Here is a 14472-nt window from a genome sequence, read left to right on the forward strand (position 1 = left end):
TGTACAAACTACTTTGTAGACTACTTTGTAGTCTCACTGGCTGTGCCACAGCCAGTGAGTGCATGACATACTGGTAGACAGTTAGACATGTAGTAGCCACCCAGCTTCAGGACCATCTCCAACTAAACGGCCTCTTTGAGAAATTCCAGTCCGGTTTCCGTTCCGCCCACAGCACTGAAACAGCTCTGGTCAGCGTCACACTGATGGCGGCTGACACTGGTTCCCCATCTCTCCTCATCCTCCTGGATCTGACTGCAGCATTCGACACTGTCGGCCATAACATCCTCCTTCAGCGCCTCAAACACACCATCGGACTCTCTGACTCCGCCCTGAGCTGGTTCCAGTCCTACCTGTCTGGAAGAACAGAGTACGTCTCCTTGGGAGGTGCGAGGTCCCAGACACACCCTGTCACCTGTGGTGTCCCTCAAGGGTCGGTCCTCGGCCCCACTCTGTTCACCCTGTACACTTTTCCCCTTGGCCGTGTCATCAGCCAGCATGGAATATCATGCCACTGCTACGCTGATGACACGCAGCTATATATAAAGACAGACCCTATCCCACATGCATCCTCACTGTCACCATCATCATCACCGTTCCCATCAACATCCTTTAACACCTGCATTGAGGAGATAAAGGCTTGGATGCAACAAAACTTCCTGCAGCTTAATAGCTCCAAAACAGAGGCTATTTTAGTTGGCACCCCAAACCAGGTCCAGTCATCCCCCATAACCTACATCGCCTTTTCTGGCCAAAACATACCCCTCTCCACATCAGTTACCAACCTGGGTGTAAGATTTGACCGACATCTGACCTTTGACACCCACATCAAACACCTGTGCAAAACCTCCTACTACCACCTCAGGAACATTGCAAAACTCCTGTCAGATGCTGAACAACTGGTCCATGCCTTCGTTTCCTCAAGGCTTGACTATTGTAACGCTCTCCTCATCGGGACTCCTAGCGGGAGCCTTCAGAAGCTCCAATACGTACAGAACAGTACCGCTAGGGTCCTGATGAGGGTGAGAAAGTACAACCACATCACACCTGTCCTTCATTCCCTCCACTGGCTTTTTTTTTTTTTCCTTTATTTATACAGATAAAATCCCATTGAGATCATTGATCTCTTTTCCAAGGGAGACCTGCTCAAGTAGTTCCACATGAAACATAAAAACATAAACAGAACAACAAAAGGATATCATACAGCATCATTTACATAATTATCCACATAAACAGGTACCAATAGCTTCCGATTGAGTAGCATTCAACCGAGCTTTAAAAACATTTAGTGGCACCAGAGTGTTCAGTTTCCATTTAATTTGCAGACTATTCCAAGACAGAGGAGCTGCGCATCTAAAAGCTGTCTTCCCTAAGACAGTCCTAGCAGTTGGCACATTTAATAAAACCACAGCATTCGATCTCAGGCAGTAGCCACTTACAATTCTCCGTGTGATCAGGGAGCAGATATAAGATGGAAGTTTCCCTAACATGGCTTTGTATATAAAAATGTACCAGTGACTGAGCCTCCGTACAGTTAGTGAAAGTAAACCAGCCCTTGCATACAGGGTACAGTGATGGGTTAATGCTTTACAGTTTGTCACAAATCTCAGTGCACTGTGATACGCAGCATCTAACTTGACCAGGCAATTGGCAGGTGCATTCATATAGACCAGATCCCCATAGTCCAGCACAGGTAAAAAGGTCACAGTGACTAGCCTTTTCCTGGCCTCAAGCGAGAAACAGGACTTGTTTCTGAAAAAGAACCCTAGCCTAACCCTCAGCTTTTTTAGCAGGTTATTAACATGAAGTTTAAAAGAGAGACAATCATCAAGCCAGATACCAAGGTATTTGTAACAGGCAACAACTTCAAGTTTTGTTCCTTGCGTAGTTACAATATCTAAAACAGGCTCTGGTGTCTTTTTTGCTTTTGAAAAGAGCATTACCTTGGTTTTATCCACATTTAAAAGAAGCTTTAATTCAGAGAACTGAGTCTGAATAGTGTTAAAAACAGCCTGTAATTTAACAACAGCCTCCTTAATGGTGGGACCTGCACAATACATCACAGTATCATCCGCATAAAAATGTAAAGTAGCTTCATCCACATTATCACCTACGCTGTTAATATATATGGAGAATAAAAGTGGTCCTAAAACAGAACCTTGTGGTACACCATTAGAAATGTTTAACCACTGAAAAGACAGTCCATCAAAATGAACACATTGGGACCTTTCAGAGAGGTAGTTCACAAACCACCCCACTGCAAGGCTGGATATGCCAATACTGAGTAGCCTCTGCTTTAAGATGCGATGATCAACGGTGTCAAACGCTTTGGAAAGGTCAATAAACAGAGCTGCACAACTCTGCTTATTATCTAAAATACTAGTAATGTCATTCACCACTTTCATTGTGGCAGTGATGGTGCTATGTTGCTTTCTGAAGCCTGACTGATGTTTAGACAGGATGTCATTTGTACATAAAAACTCCTTTACCTGTTCACTCACCTGTGTGTGAGCAACTACATTGTCACTGCTGCCCCACAGAGACTACACTTGAAGGGGGATGAGGTGAAGAGCATCTGCACAGCAGGAGTCACCAGTTTGACATCAGGAGGAGACAGACACAAGGATGGTGCTCCATGCATGACATATTCCCGCATCATTGTGAGGTCTGATGACACAGGTGTGGAAGTACTGCTCATATATTATGCAATACATGTTTGGTTCATCTCTAGTGTACATGCAGGCCATGGAATGAGAGAGAGATATGTCCCCATCAACACTATATGTGAGAAAATTGGAAAAGACATGTCTAACTGTCTACCAGCATGTCGTGCACTCACTGGCTGTGGCACAACAAGTAGTTTGTACAGAATAGGAAAGACAATCAGCATCAGCAGGTCGTTTGTGACCCTGACCAGAGCTGTTTCAGTGCCGTAGGCAGAACGGAAACCGGACTGGAATTTCTCAAAAAGGCCGTTTAGTTGCAGATGGTCCTGAAGCTGGGCGGCAACTATGTCTAACTGTCTACCAGCATGTCATGCACTCACAAATTTGGATGAACTGAGGTTCATAATTGCATCAACAACAGATGCAGCCTCGGAAAATCTGCCGCCAACAGAGGATGCATTTCAACAACATGTACAAAGAGCAATGTTTCAGACAGCGATATGGTGTCACAGCCCGAACCCAAACCCTTGTTATGGAGTCCTATTGGCAAGGGGTGGATTGTCAGAGATGGGGCCATTCAACCAGTGCTATTTACAAAAACCCCAGCACCTACAGAAGTGAGAGACATTACTCACTTGTATTGCAAAGATACAAAGTGTGGAGAGAGTGGAAAGTGCCAGTGCCTCTCTGTTGGCCTTCCCTGTACGGTGTTCTGCACCTGTTGTGCAGAATGTCAAAATGTGTCCCCTAACGTTTCTGAGGAACCTGACATTTAACATCATATTCTAGTATCTATATACCGTACTTGACCTCTCACAGAATTATTTGATGATTTGTATACTGTACTTTGAATTAAGGTTCCCGTTTCAATAAACCCTGTACTATTTACACCTAGTTTTAGAGGCTTGCAATTTAGAACTAATACACTTTATTGTATTGGGTTACTCTTATTCTGACTATTCGGTGATGTAGTTCAGGCACCTGGTATTTCCCTCTCCAAATATAATGACCATCAGAGTGAGCATTCTTACCTTATAGGCTATTATGCCACTTTCCCCCATTCGGAATTTGACTGTATCAGAGAAGAGGTCTATGTCTAAAGAAATCTCATTTGCAATAGAACTGTAGATATGTCCATACAACTACGGGTTAGTGTTCAATAGCAACCTAGACAATTCAGTAATGGTATATTTTTTAGGGATTACTGTTTTTCTGATAAATGAGAGAAAAGTGATTGAGTCCTATGTTCCTAACACCAAAAAGTACAATTTCCGTCTAAACTAAAGCTAAGTTTACAGGACTATAATTCAGTATTTTTTTAGTTAAATAATTGTCTGACTATTTGGTGATGTAGGGCAGCCACCTGGTTCATACCTCAGCAAATCTGAAGAGGAAAAGAGTTATCATTCTCAAGTTATGGGCTTTTTTGTCACCTTTCCCATATTCGGCCTCGTCTAATTTGGCTCTTTTTCAGGGATTGGGGTAGGTCTAAAGAACAACCAAAACACATTTTTTTCCCCCCAAAATAAAATTTTACAACAATCAATTTCATTAATGGGAGACCCTAAAGATAAGAAAAATCATTGTTGTCATGTGTTCTACCTCGGGTAGGGTTATCTCGAAAACCTTTTTTGAGGACTTGCTGCTAGACTATTAGTCCTCCTGCTATGCTGATGTTACATCTGGAGAAACACATATACAGTATAAATGAATGACAGAACCAACACGTAATAACCGTAATAACATAATTGTCCGCATCAGGGGAAAAATACATGAATGAATGTATGTATTAGTGACGTAAGACCCCACCCATTTTGAATTACGTGTTGCAATAGCGCGTTTTGATTGGCTGAAAGGATCGAATGCCAAGTCTTGTCAGTGGCTGTGATAGGTCCTTACTGGAGTTAAACAACTTTTGACCTAGAGCCCTAGAGATACTATCTCTCTATGGCTCTGCTTTTGACGTGTTCATGCGGTCACTTCCACGGGCTGTAAATAGTCTTAAAAACCATGACATAACTCGGTGACACAGCGTTTAATGAAATCAGATTTGAGCCACCTTTATAGTTTGTAACATTTGCCGTGATGGACGCAATCCTATCCAGGCTCTTCTCCTCGGAAGAAGAGGAGTTGTACGTGTTGGACTGTCTGGGTTACTTTATGATTTTCATGGCAGCCTGCACTTTCGTTGCTTTGCTTTTCCAGGATGTCCCGTACGGACGATACGCTCCCAGCACCGCCAGGTTTCGAGTTGATGCACGGATTGCTTGGTTCGTGCAGGAGCTGCCTGCCTTCCTGGTGCCTTTCTGTCTGGTAGTTTGGACATCCTCGGCAAAAACGTCACTACTGCCCAACCAGCTGGTCATTGCAATGTATTTCTGCCACTATATTCAAAGGTAGGTCATCATTACAGTCAATTACATCTGGAGCAACTAACATGCTTGCCAATTACCAGCACAAATAATGTATTAAGTGCATGGCTCACAAAGTGTACATGTATGTAGGGTTCTTGCTATTTCCCTCAAATAAAAATCTATATTTATGCATAATAAGATAACTCAATAATGTACACAAAAAAAAAATTCAGTATCAGTTGTATGTCCAAGTAGGTTTATACATACAAGGAATTTGCTTTGATGTATAAGGGTGGATGGATACATAGTTATAGGAATATTTATCCAGAAGGAATCAAATTAAAAAAAGAAGCAAATATAGAATTATTTTAAATAAAACTATCATTAATTCAAAAGGATGTTTACAAGCAAATCTGAAAGATAATTAAAAAATGTGCGGTATATCAACATTTAAAATATTTGAAGAGTTTAAGAAGCATTGTGTGGAAATGTGCAAAATATACAGAAACATTGTCCATGTTATTATTTAGTTATATAGCTTATAGTTGTACTAGTTGACTGATCCAAGATGTCAAAGCAAACACTTGAAATAACTTGTTTTATTTCTGCCACAGATCCCTCATATATCCATTTTTAATCCGAGGAGGTAAACCAACCCCACTGGACTCATTTGTGCTGGCCATTATGTTCTGCATGTATAATGGATACATGCAGATCAGGTACCTGAGCCATTACGCTGACTACCCGGCACATTGGGTTACACATCCACGCTTCATTGCAGGTTGGTGTCTTGTGTCTGCTAACTCTCTTTCAAAAAAGGCCAAATGAATGGTCTAATTTTGCACATACGCTTGTCTTGTTGACACTTTTTCATGATGTAAAATATATCTGGTGTGGCTTTGAGTGTGAGTCATATTAAGTTTATGTATGTGACATTAGCATATGGGAAGTGAAGAATTGCTCATATTTATATATTGACAGATGTTGAAGAAACAATTATTATACATACATCCGGTAGGTGCGAGGCTATAGTGCATAAGGTAACGCCTGCACACAACAGTATATTATTGATTACCTTCTTATCCTTTTTTAGCTTCGAAACAGGTATACTTTGTCCTTACTAGCAGATTCAGACATTCAAATAATTTAATTTAACACCGTATATAAGGATAAGAGAGGTAGCAGTGGTGTAAACGTCATAAGAAGAATACTCAAGTCAAACAAAACAAAATCAAGTAAAAGTAAGTACTGGGTTGATTTCTCAAAGTGTAACTAACTGTGAATGTAATGTGTTTTAGTCTGATCAGATTATGTAAAGAAACATACTGAAAACCACCATGCCATTTTTTCCCCATACCAAACTTTAGGTAATTTAGCCTCCTTCCACGCATGACGAAGTATCTAAAGCTACAGAACGACCCTCTGGCATGCTGTTACCCTTTTGAAACCTGTGTTACCAGTGTTAAAACCATGGCTGTCATTCACACACTTTTGTCCACCTTGTAATTTCCCCTTTTTTTGTTTCTTGCTTCACTGCAGGTGCTTTTCCCTTTTTCCAAACCTTTAAGTGCTCAGCAGTTTTTCTTGGCTACCTTGCTGTTCAAGCAGGAAACTTACAATTTCAAATGTTTGTGTTTTTTAACTGTGACCGCCCCTCCACTCCTCTTACCTTACCCTGTTTGACTTTTCAAACCACCACATCTGCATTAGATAAAGACAAGTAACAAAATAAAAAAACATTCAAATAGAAAATAATTACAGTTTTATAATTAATAATATAATGTCCCACGTTTGTCTGAGTATATGAACAGACATCTATGTAATTTGTTGTTGTTGTAGATTATAGATGTACAATGTGTACACGGGTCAGATATGGAATTTTAAAATGGTTTTAATATATTTGAGCCTAGCATAGAACTAATATGAACTACTGAAAGAAGTGTTTTCAAAAAGAACATTTCACTGTATTCATGCAGTGTGTCATGAAATACGTTTATTTTGAGTGTTGTGTGTCACAGCAGCAGCAATACAATGATGAATACTGTGGAAACATGTATCTTTATAAACATGTTCAACATGTTGGTATGTCTGCTCATTTTGCATTACTGAGAGTTAGATGAGAAAAAATGAGGCCAAACCAGATTTGTGTGGAGGTTGAGCAGGGAGGAGACTGAGAGTTGTCTGACTGGCTTTCGCTCAGTCAAATGTCATGTTAACGCAGCTTTTTGTGGGTTCGTCTCCAGGGTCTGTTCTGTGGTTGGTCGGCTGGCTGGTGAACATGCACTCCGACCACATCCTGAGGAACCTCAGGAAGCCCGGTGAGACTGGTTACAAGATTCCCACAGGTAAGGGCTTTAGTCACGAAAACACTGGGCCGAAGGATTTCTCTCACCACAGTCAACTCTTCTTATACTCCTGTTACAGTACACTTAACTTTCAAAGAGAAAAAACTTGATGAGAGGTCTAAAATAATAAAACAAAAAAAGGTAGTTTGGATTGTTTGAAGTTGGGTTGTGTGAGGTACTTTTCCAAAGTCAGTGTATAAATAAGAGTAGATGTGTGTCAGCAATCCCCCAGTTTTGAGAAACAGAACTACTGTGAACAGGGGCAACAGCAAAACATACATTTACAACAACAACAACAGTAGCAGCAGCAACATTTACCCACTCAATATCAGTTATTGGTGCTATATTTGTAATATGTTTATAATTTCACCTTGTTGTTATATATGGCCCTTTATGACAGGGAACTGCAGCCGTTAGCCTTGCTTTCTTTAAAGCCACCAGACTACATTGAAAAACCCCACATTTGACCTTGCAAAACACAGGAACTACTGGTCTACTAGTGCCTTTTATTGCTTAGTTTGTCTGTGCTAATATGTGAGTTATTACAATCCTAAATAACCCTTTAAAACACCACAACAAAAACAAAGACAAGCTAACTCTATCATTGCAGCGATAGACTAGTAGCAACTCCTGTGTTTTTTAAATATATACATTTTTTAAGTGCCGGATATTCTTTGTGCTTTTACTCCATTCCAATATATATATATTTTTTTGTTTTGGTACTTTAACTTTATTTTGAAGTTAATATTGTAACTTATAAGTACATTTTAAATGCTCTAACTTAAGCAAAACACCTAAGTATGTCTTCCACCTCTGTAAACAATTAACAATACTTATATTTAACTGAAATGAGACCTATGAGTATTTCTATTTTTGAATGCAAGACATTTACTGTTAAAGGCTCATTTGACATTGTATGGCTACTTCGACGGAGGTTTAGAGTTGAAATCCTTTTTCCTGCACTGCCATGGGGTGGCAAGACCGCCAGGAAAGCAGTAATCACTTCATGGCACAGACCTCTGTGGTCCATGTACACAGCACTATATGTTAATATTCCAGTGTGGTCGCATGATTATACAGGATCACACTGTGAGCAGAATCACTGGTTGTCAATAGAGATCTCCTCCTCTCTGCCTTGCCCTCTATGAACCCTTAAATTAGTGTTTAAAAAGGTTCTCGCTGCTTTGACTGCTCCCGCTGTGTGTCACTGGCTCATAATACTCCTAGTGTTTGTGTGTGTGGTTTGACTTAAAACAGAAAGAGAAATGTACCAAACCACGCAGTGTTTATAGTAATCATGTGAGACAGCAAGCCAGCCCCATACTGGAACATGGAGATTATACTGAAGGCTATGTCTGCACCAGAATAATTCCAAATTCATTTTGAATTAATCTTCCACTTATTTGCTTAATACCACACTCTTGTTTGTACTGCAAATATATGCTACAGCCAGCAGGCAATATTATCTTATTTGATTAATGCTTAAAAATCAGATTTACAGATATGTGCACATTTTCTGTTTTTTTAAAAATCTTCTAGTCTAGCGCTGGGCGAGAAAACAAGCAAGTGTATTTCCCAAAACATAGAACTGTTCATTTGAAAACAAAACAAGAATTAGGCATACATTTCTGAATGAGAGAACATTTTGGAGGTGGGTATTTATAGAGTGTGTGACGTTTACTATGTAAACATGTATGGCCACTGTATGACAAGTGACAGGCAAGGGTGGCTCAACAAGATTTGGCCCATTTCCAATGGGCCAAATCTGCTTCTGACAAATAGTCTTGAGGGCAGTATGTGTTAGGAAAACATATGCATATACAATCCTGCTATTTAAAATTACATTATTGGCAAATTCAAATGGATTTTTCCTTTTTGCTTAAATAATAAGTTCTTTAAGCAAAAAGCCTTTGTGGGCCATTAACATGCACACAAACCTATGTAACACACTTCAGGAAATAAAAAAACCCTCAAAGCATTTTAGGGCCCCTTACGGCTACCCTGACTAAGAACATGGTCCCTCACCTCAAGCCTGAACTTGCGGTGAACCTGCTGAAACCATCCGTCCCAAACCCTTAAGGGAAATAAAACAAAGAAACCCTTAAGGAAAAAACGTGGAAACGGCGAGAAGGGAGGAAGCCGTTTAAGCCGCGCTGGAAATGAACTTACTGGCACATCTGGATTCCCCTCAGCCAGGAATGCGATTTTCACACAGATGGTAGCAACACTACCCATGGCCTGGATTCAAAGAGTGAAGGCTAAGCTATTTATAAGGTCAGTGGAGCTAGTTGTGCTCCACTGACCTTTTCGGATCCTTTTTAGCCTTTGAAATGTCAGTACTATTACTGCCAGATATGGATTTATAGTTGTTAAAAATACATCATAGTTATGTTTCTTCCAGAATAAACTATTTGGGTTAGTTTTGCCTCCAGTGAACATATGAAAGGTTATGCATACCTGTCTTCATTCCTGTGTCTTCCACCCACAGGCGGACTGTTTGAATATGTGTCTGGAGCCAACTTCTTAGGAGAGATAACAGAGTGGGCCGGCTTCGCTCTGGCTGGATACTCTGTCCATAGTACAGCTTTCGCCATCTCCACCGCAGTGGTCCTCTCCAGCAGGGCTGTGTCACACCACAAGTAAGTATAATAACACATACATACAGAGAAAGATGGATTTCATGCAATGTGTACGGCACACGTTGAAGCAAATACCTGAAGTAATAGTAGAACATTGCTCTTTCACTCTCTACAGATGGTACCACGCTAAGTTCGAAGACTACCCGAAAAGTAGGAAGGCACTGATTCCCTTTCTGTTCTAAAAACACTGTGGGTACTGGAAGCCTGGAAAGCCTGAAAAGGGACATTGCCAACATTTTACAAAACTTAGATAAGCTCTAAAATAAGCTACATTTGAAGACCCCGAAAACTGGAAAAAAACACAGACGGCAAGCTTGTAAATTACCTCATGTGTTGCAAGTAGGGATGCACGATAATTATCGGCCCGATTATTATCGGTCCGATATTAGGAATTATGACGTCATCCCGATAAACCCGATACCAGTATTAATAGCCCCGATAATATACAATATATTTTTTGGGTAAAAAAAAAGAAAAAATACTACGGTGTGGGTGGATTGGGATGAGGGGAGCTTGTTTTTCACTCGGCTCCTCCCGTTTTGCCAGTACTGTGGTATTAGTGGTTTAGGAAGAGGGGAGTTCTTCACAAATCCAGCGCTCCCTAATACTTCGAACCTGATCAGTCACCTGAAACATCGCCATCGAAGCGTCCGAAGACAATAATACAATACAAAGTGTGTGTGTGTGTGTGTGTGTGTGTGTGTGTGTGTGTGTGTGTGTGTGTGTGTGTGTGTGTGTGTGTGTGTGTGTGTGTGTGTGTGTGTGTGTGTGTGTGTGTGTGTGTGTGTGTGTGTGTGTGCGTTGGAGCTATGTGCAACTGAAGGCATATGCTCGAACCGGAGCTGCCTGGAAGCTGCAATCATGTTCATGTATCCGAGCTGAGTGTGCTGACTTCTCCTACAATGTCCCGCTGTCTGCTTCTTGCATAAAGTCAAGTGCTCGGTGCAGTTGTGGCGAAATGTCGCTCCTCTGTTTTCATTTAAACAGCTCCTTATATCCGTTAGCGCAGCTAGCTAGAACCAGATGCTAACAACAACAATGCACGTAAGGTCTCTCTCTCGCTCGCTCGGGCCACACACACACGTACACACACCCTCCCGGTCCTCCAGATGGCCAGTCGGTGCCTGCCGGTGAGCGTGGAAGTGTGGTCTGCCACAAGCGGGCGGCAGGAGCGGGGCTGTCAGCATCAGCTTGTAGATGGTATTTTAAACTCGATGCGCTCTGAAACTACGGGGCAGCCGAGGAAAAAAATGTGTTAAAATAATTAGTGGCGTACATTTTTTTTTATTATCGGTATTGGTCTTGAGAAGCAGGAAGTTATCGGTATCGGTATCGGTTTCAAAAAACCAATATCGTGCATCCCTAGTTGCAAGCAAGCAAACGGTTTACAAAAACATCATACCGTTGCTTCTTACTTTGGTAATAACGCCCATAAAGCAAATTAACCTTAGCAACACTGAACTGTATGTAATTGAAATGCTCTGTTTTCCAAAGAGGCAACATTTAGCATTCCTCAGGAGGAAATAGGACGGCGAATGGAGCGTACCTCAACAGTAATACAGTGGATTTATCACTCTCTGCACCAGCAATAAACTCTTTAAAGACTCTCCGCTGATCTGCATATTCTCCCAGATGGAATACAAACTCGGAAATGCAAAGCAGACACTTAAAAGTTTCCATCCATTCTCAAGAGTCATCTGTTGCCAGTGAATCTTTTTTAACATCCGTTGACTGAATGAAGAAGAAGTATATTTAATGAAGTCCGAACACATGTTTCTGCCTCATTTTGATCCGGGTGTCATTGCTACAAATTCTGCAGTACATCTCCGTTCTTTAAAGACTGATACTGTAGCAGGCCTGTCCACCGTTACTCTGCTGCAGGGAAATCGAATAGAGGTCAAGCATGTCCCTCAATAACTCACCCATGCCTGAAATAAGAAGAGAGCGCCGCCTCAACACATCACTCCTGTCTGGGTGTTCTGAGAAAGAGAGAACAAATGATTGAGTGTGTGAAAGCAGAAGCACATTGAGCATAAAATGAATGAAGGAGAGGAGGGAGCCGGGGAGAAAAGATAAGACGTAAAAAACACTTCATCTATAACATCTTTCCTATTCTATTATTGTTTAAAAATAACGTTTACCATAATCTCATTACCCTGAGTAAGGGCTTTCCTGAAATCATGTCTTGTTTTTTAGATACCAAGAATGTGATCTGCCTAATGTTTGGTGTTTTAAAAAAAAAATAGGTTTAGTATTAAGTGCAATTATCTCATCACAAGTCAAATCCATCTACAAGTGAAAATGACATTGTTTCCATTGAAGCCTGTCTTTTCACAAAAAGTGCAAAAAATCTCCCATCACTTTTCATAAGTTCTCCCTTTTCCCAGTTGAGGAAATGTTACATCAAGCCAAGGTCATGTCACATTTAATTAATATGTTGTTTTTGAACATTTCTATGATGTCATCATTTTTAAACCTGGCCTCATCAATAAATAAAAGACCTCTGTGTATGATGAAAAATGAGGCTGTGTGTCGCTGAAGGCTATGCAGACTGACATCCTTCATGTTCCCCCTCTGTCTCTCTCTTTCTCTTCCAGGCTATTTCCTCTGTGTATCCTCTTTGTCCACGCTCCTTGTAATTGCATCACTATATTACCCAGCCAGTGTATTTACGTAGCCCGCCGTACGAATATAATACCCTTCATCTTCAGGCACCAATGGATTTTCTTTTTATATGCAAAGTAATTTGCTGGACTGGCTTTCAAGAATCATACATAAACAGTACATATGACAACCTGTGCAACATAAAAGAAAAACAACAGCAGCAGTAGAGATGCAACATCTCATAATACACACACATATAGGAATAGCTGCTTGAATAAAAACACTTCCTCCACAGGGAAACAAACAGTGGTGTCTGTTCCTTTTTCTATGACTGATGTGGGAGGGTTTGGGAATTCAAGTTGTGACTATACATTTGCAAATGTTAGCTTTCTACGATCATTAGGTTTCTGTATAACCTTGAACTTTTGTAGCCGGTGTTTTTTAAGGAAGTACACTATAACCCATAGGCGGCGCGTGAGGCTCAGGTTTGGGAAGGCTAAATAACTTTTTTTTACCTGACGCTGCCCGCCCCCGGCGTCTTTAGAAAAGAGATCAACTCAGTGAGAACACCGCCTGCTGACCAATCAGAGCTCTGTGTGTGGAGTTTAAATCTATCAAGTCATATTACAGGATAAAGGAAATACAGTTTAAACTGCCGTATGCAGAGAAGACGCCGACGTGTCGCACTTATCATTCATATCACACTGATATCACATCATCAATCAGATCATCGATCATATAATATCACAATATTTCCATATCAGTCAGCTTCTCGAGCCGTATCTGGCCGTGCAACACTCACAGTGTCACATACTGTATGCAGAAGTATTATTTTAAGCAACACATTAAGTTTACGAAACACTCAACTCAAATGTAATTAAAGTCAGATCCACTCGTGTCTATGGGGCAGTGATATCATACAACTGTTGTACGCTTTCAAACACTCAGTAGTTTATTTATTTGTTTAACCAGTCGTTATATATTCACCTCGCAGGTGGCTATGTGGTTTCCTGGATTATATGTTTATGTCATAGATGTTTAAAGCGCATATTTGTCTAATATTAGTTTACTTTTCATGAAGTATGAAGCTGCGCTGTCAGTACACTTGTCCCTGTTTGTGATTGGTCAAATGTTGCTAACTCCGCCCCTTTCACTTGAATGCGCTCTCAGCTGGACAGAGAAACCCTGGCTTGATTTACCAAGTTGATAACCAGCGTCGTAGGACCGCTCGTTTGTTAGGATTAGTTCAGATAACTCAAACATATCCAGGGTCTGTTGAACTGGCTTCGTACAGTTTACTGGTGGCTGCATAGCAGCGCTAATGTCAAAGACACAAACATTATATCAATCAATCAATGTTTATTTATATAGCCCAATATCACAAATGTTACATTTGTCTCAGTGGTCTTCACAGTGTGTACAGAATATCAGTATGACAATACGACACCCTCTGTCCTTAGACCCTCACATCGTACAAGGAAAAACTTCCGAAGAAAACCCACAGTTTAAAGGGAAAAATGGGAGAAACCTCAGGGAGAGCAACAGAGGAGGGATCCCTCTCCCAGGACGGACAGACGTGCAATAGATGCCGTGTGTAAATTGAAAAGATAATACATTTGCAACATAGGTAATCCAAATGTTTGGAAATGCATGTGTGTATAATAGGAAGATGAATCCACAAGGATATCCACAGGACCACAGCCACGACTCGCGATCCAGGGCTCGCGATCCAGGACACAGGACCGCAGGATCATCCATGACTCCGGATCCCGGCGTAGACACCAAAAAGAAAGAAATTTGGGGAAGCTGGGTTAATCGGAACATGAGAGTACACAGGTATAGACAGAGAGAAGGAAGAAGTAAGATG

At 41.0% G+C, this 14472-nt stretch overlaps 1 protein-coding gene across 1 annotated transcript; it reads left to right on the forward strand.

Moving 5' to 3' along the window:
- The first annotated feature begins 4589 nt into the window (after positions 1-4589).
- Positions 4590-12524, forward strand: srd5a1 (steroid-5-alpha-reductase, alpha polypeptide 1 (3-oxo-5 alpha-steroid delta 4-dehydrogenase alpha 1)). The gene is made up of 5 exons (XM_034094793.2): positions 4590-5059; positions 5632-5798; positions 7261-7362; positions 9851-10001; positions 10117-12524. Exons 1-5 carry the CDS (start codon positions 4749-4751, stop codon positions 10181-10183), a joined length of 798 nt encoding a protein of 265 aa, XP_033950684.1. The 5' UTR covers positions 4590-4748; the 3' UTR covers positions 10184-12524.
- The last annotated feature ends 1948 nt before the right edge of the window (positions 12525-14472 follow it).

This window comes from Pseudochaenichthys georgianus, chromosome 11 (genome assembly GCF_902827115.2).
Source record: "Pseudochaenichthys georgianus chromosome 11, fPseGeo1.2, whole genome shotgun sequence".
NCBI classification, from domain to species: domain Eukaryota; kingdom Metazoa; phylum Chordata; class Actinopteri; order Perciformes; family Channichthyidae; genus Pseudochaenichthys; species Pseudochaenichthys georgianus.

What these genes read in the sequence shown, in the direction of transcription:
- srd5a1 (XM_034094793.2), top strand. Translation starts at nt 4,749, where the DNA reads ATGGACGCAATCCTATCCAGGCTCTTCTCCTCGGAAGAAGAGGAGTTG. An exon ending in ACATCCACGCTTCATTGCAG is followed by an intron (nt 5,799 to 7,260) that starts GTTGGTGTCTTG and finishes GTTCGTCTCCAG; the next exon opens with GGTCTGTTCTGTGGTTGGTC. An exon ending in TGGTTACAAGATTCCCACAG is followed by an intron (nt 7,363 to 9,850) that starts GTAAGGGCTTTA and finishes TTCCACCCACAG; the next exon opens with GCGGACTGTTTGAATATGTG.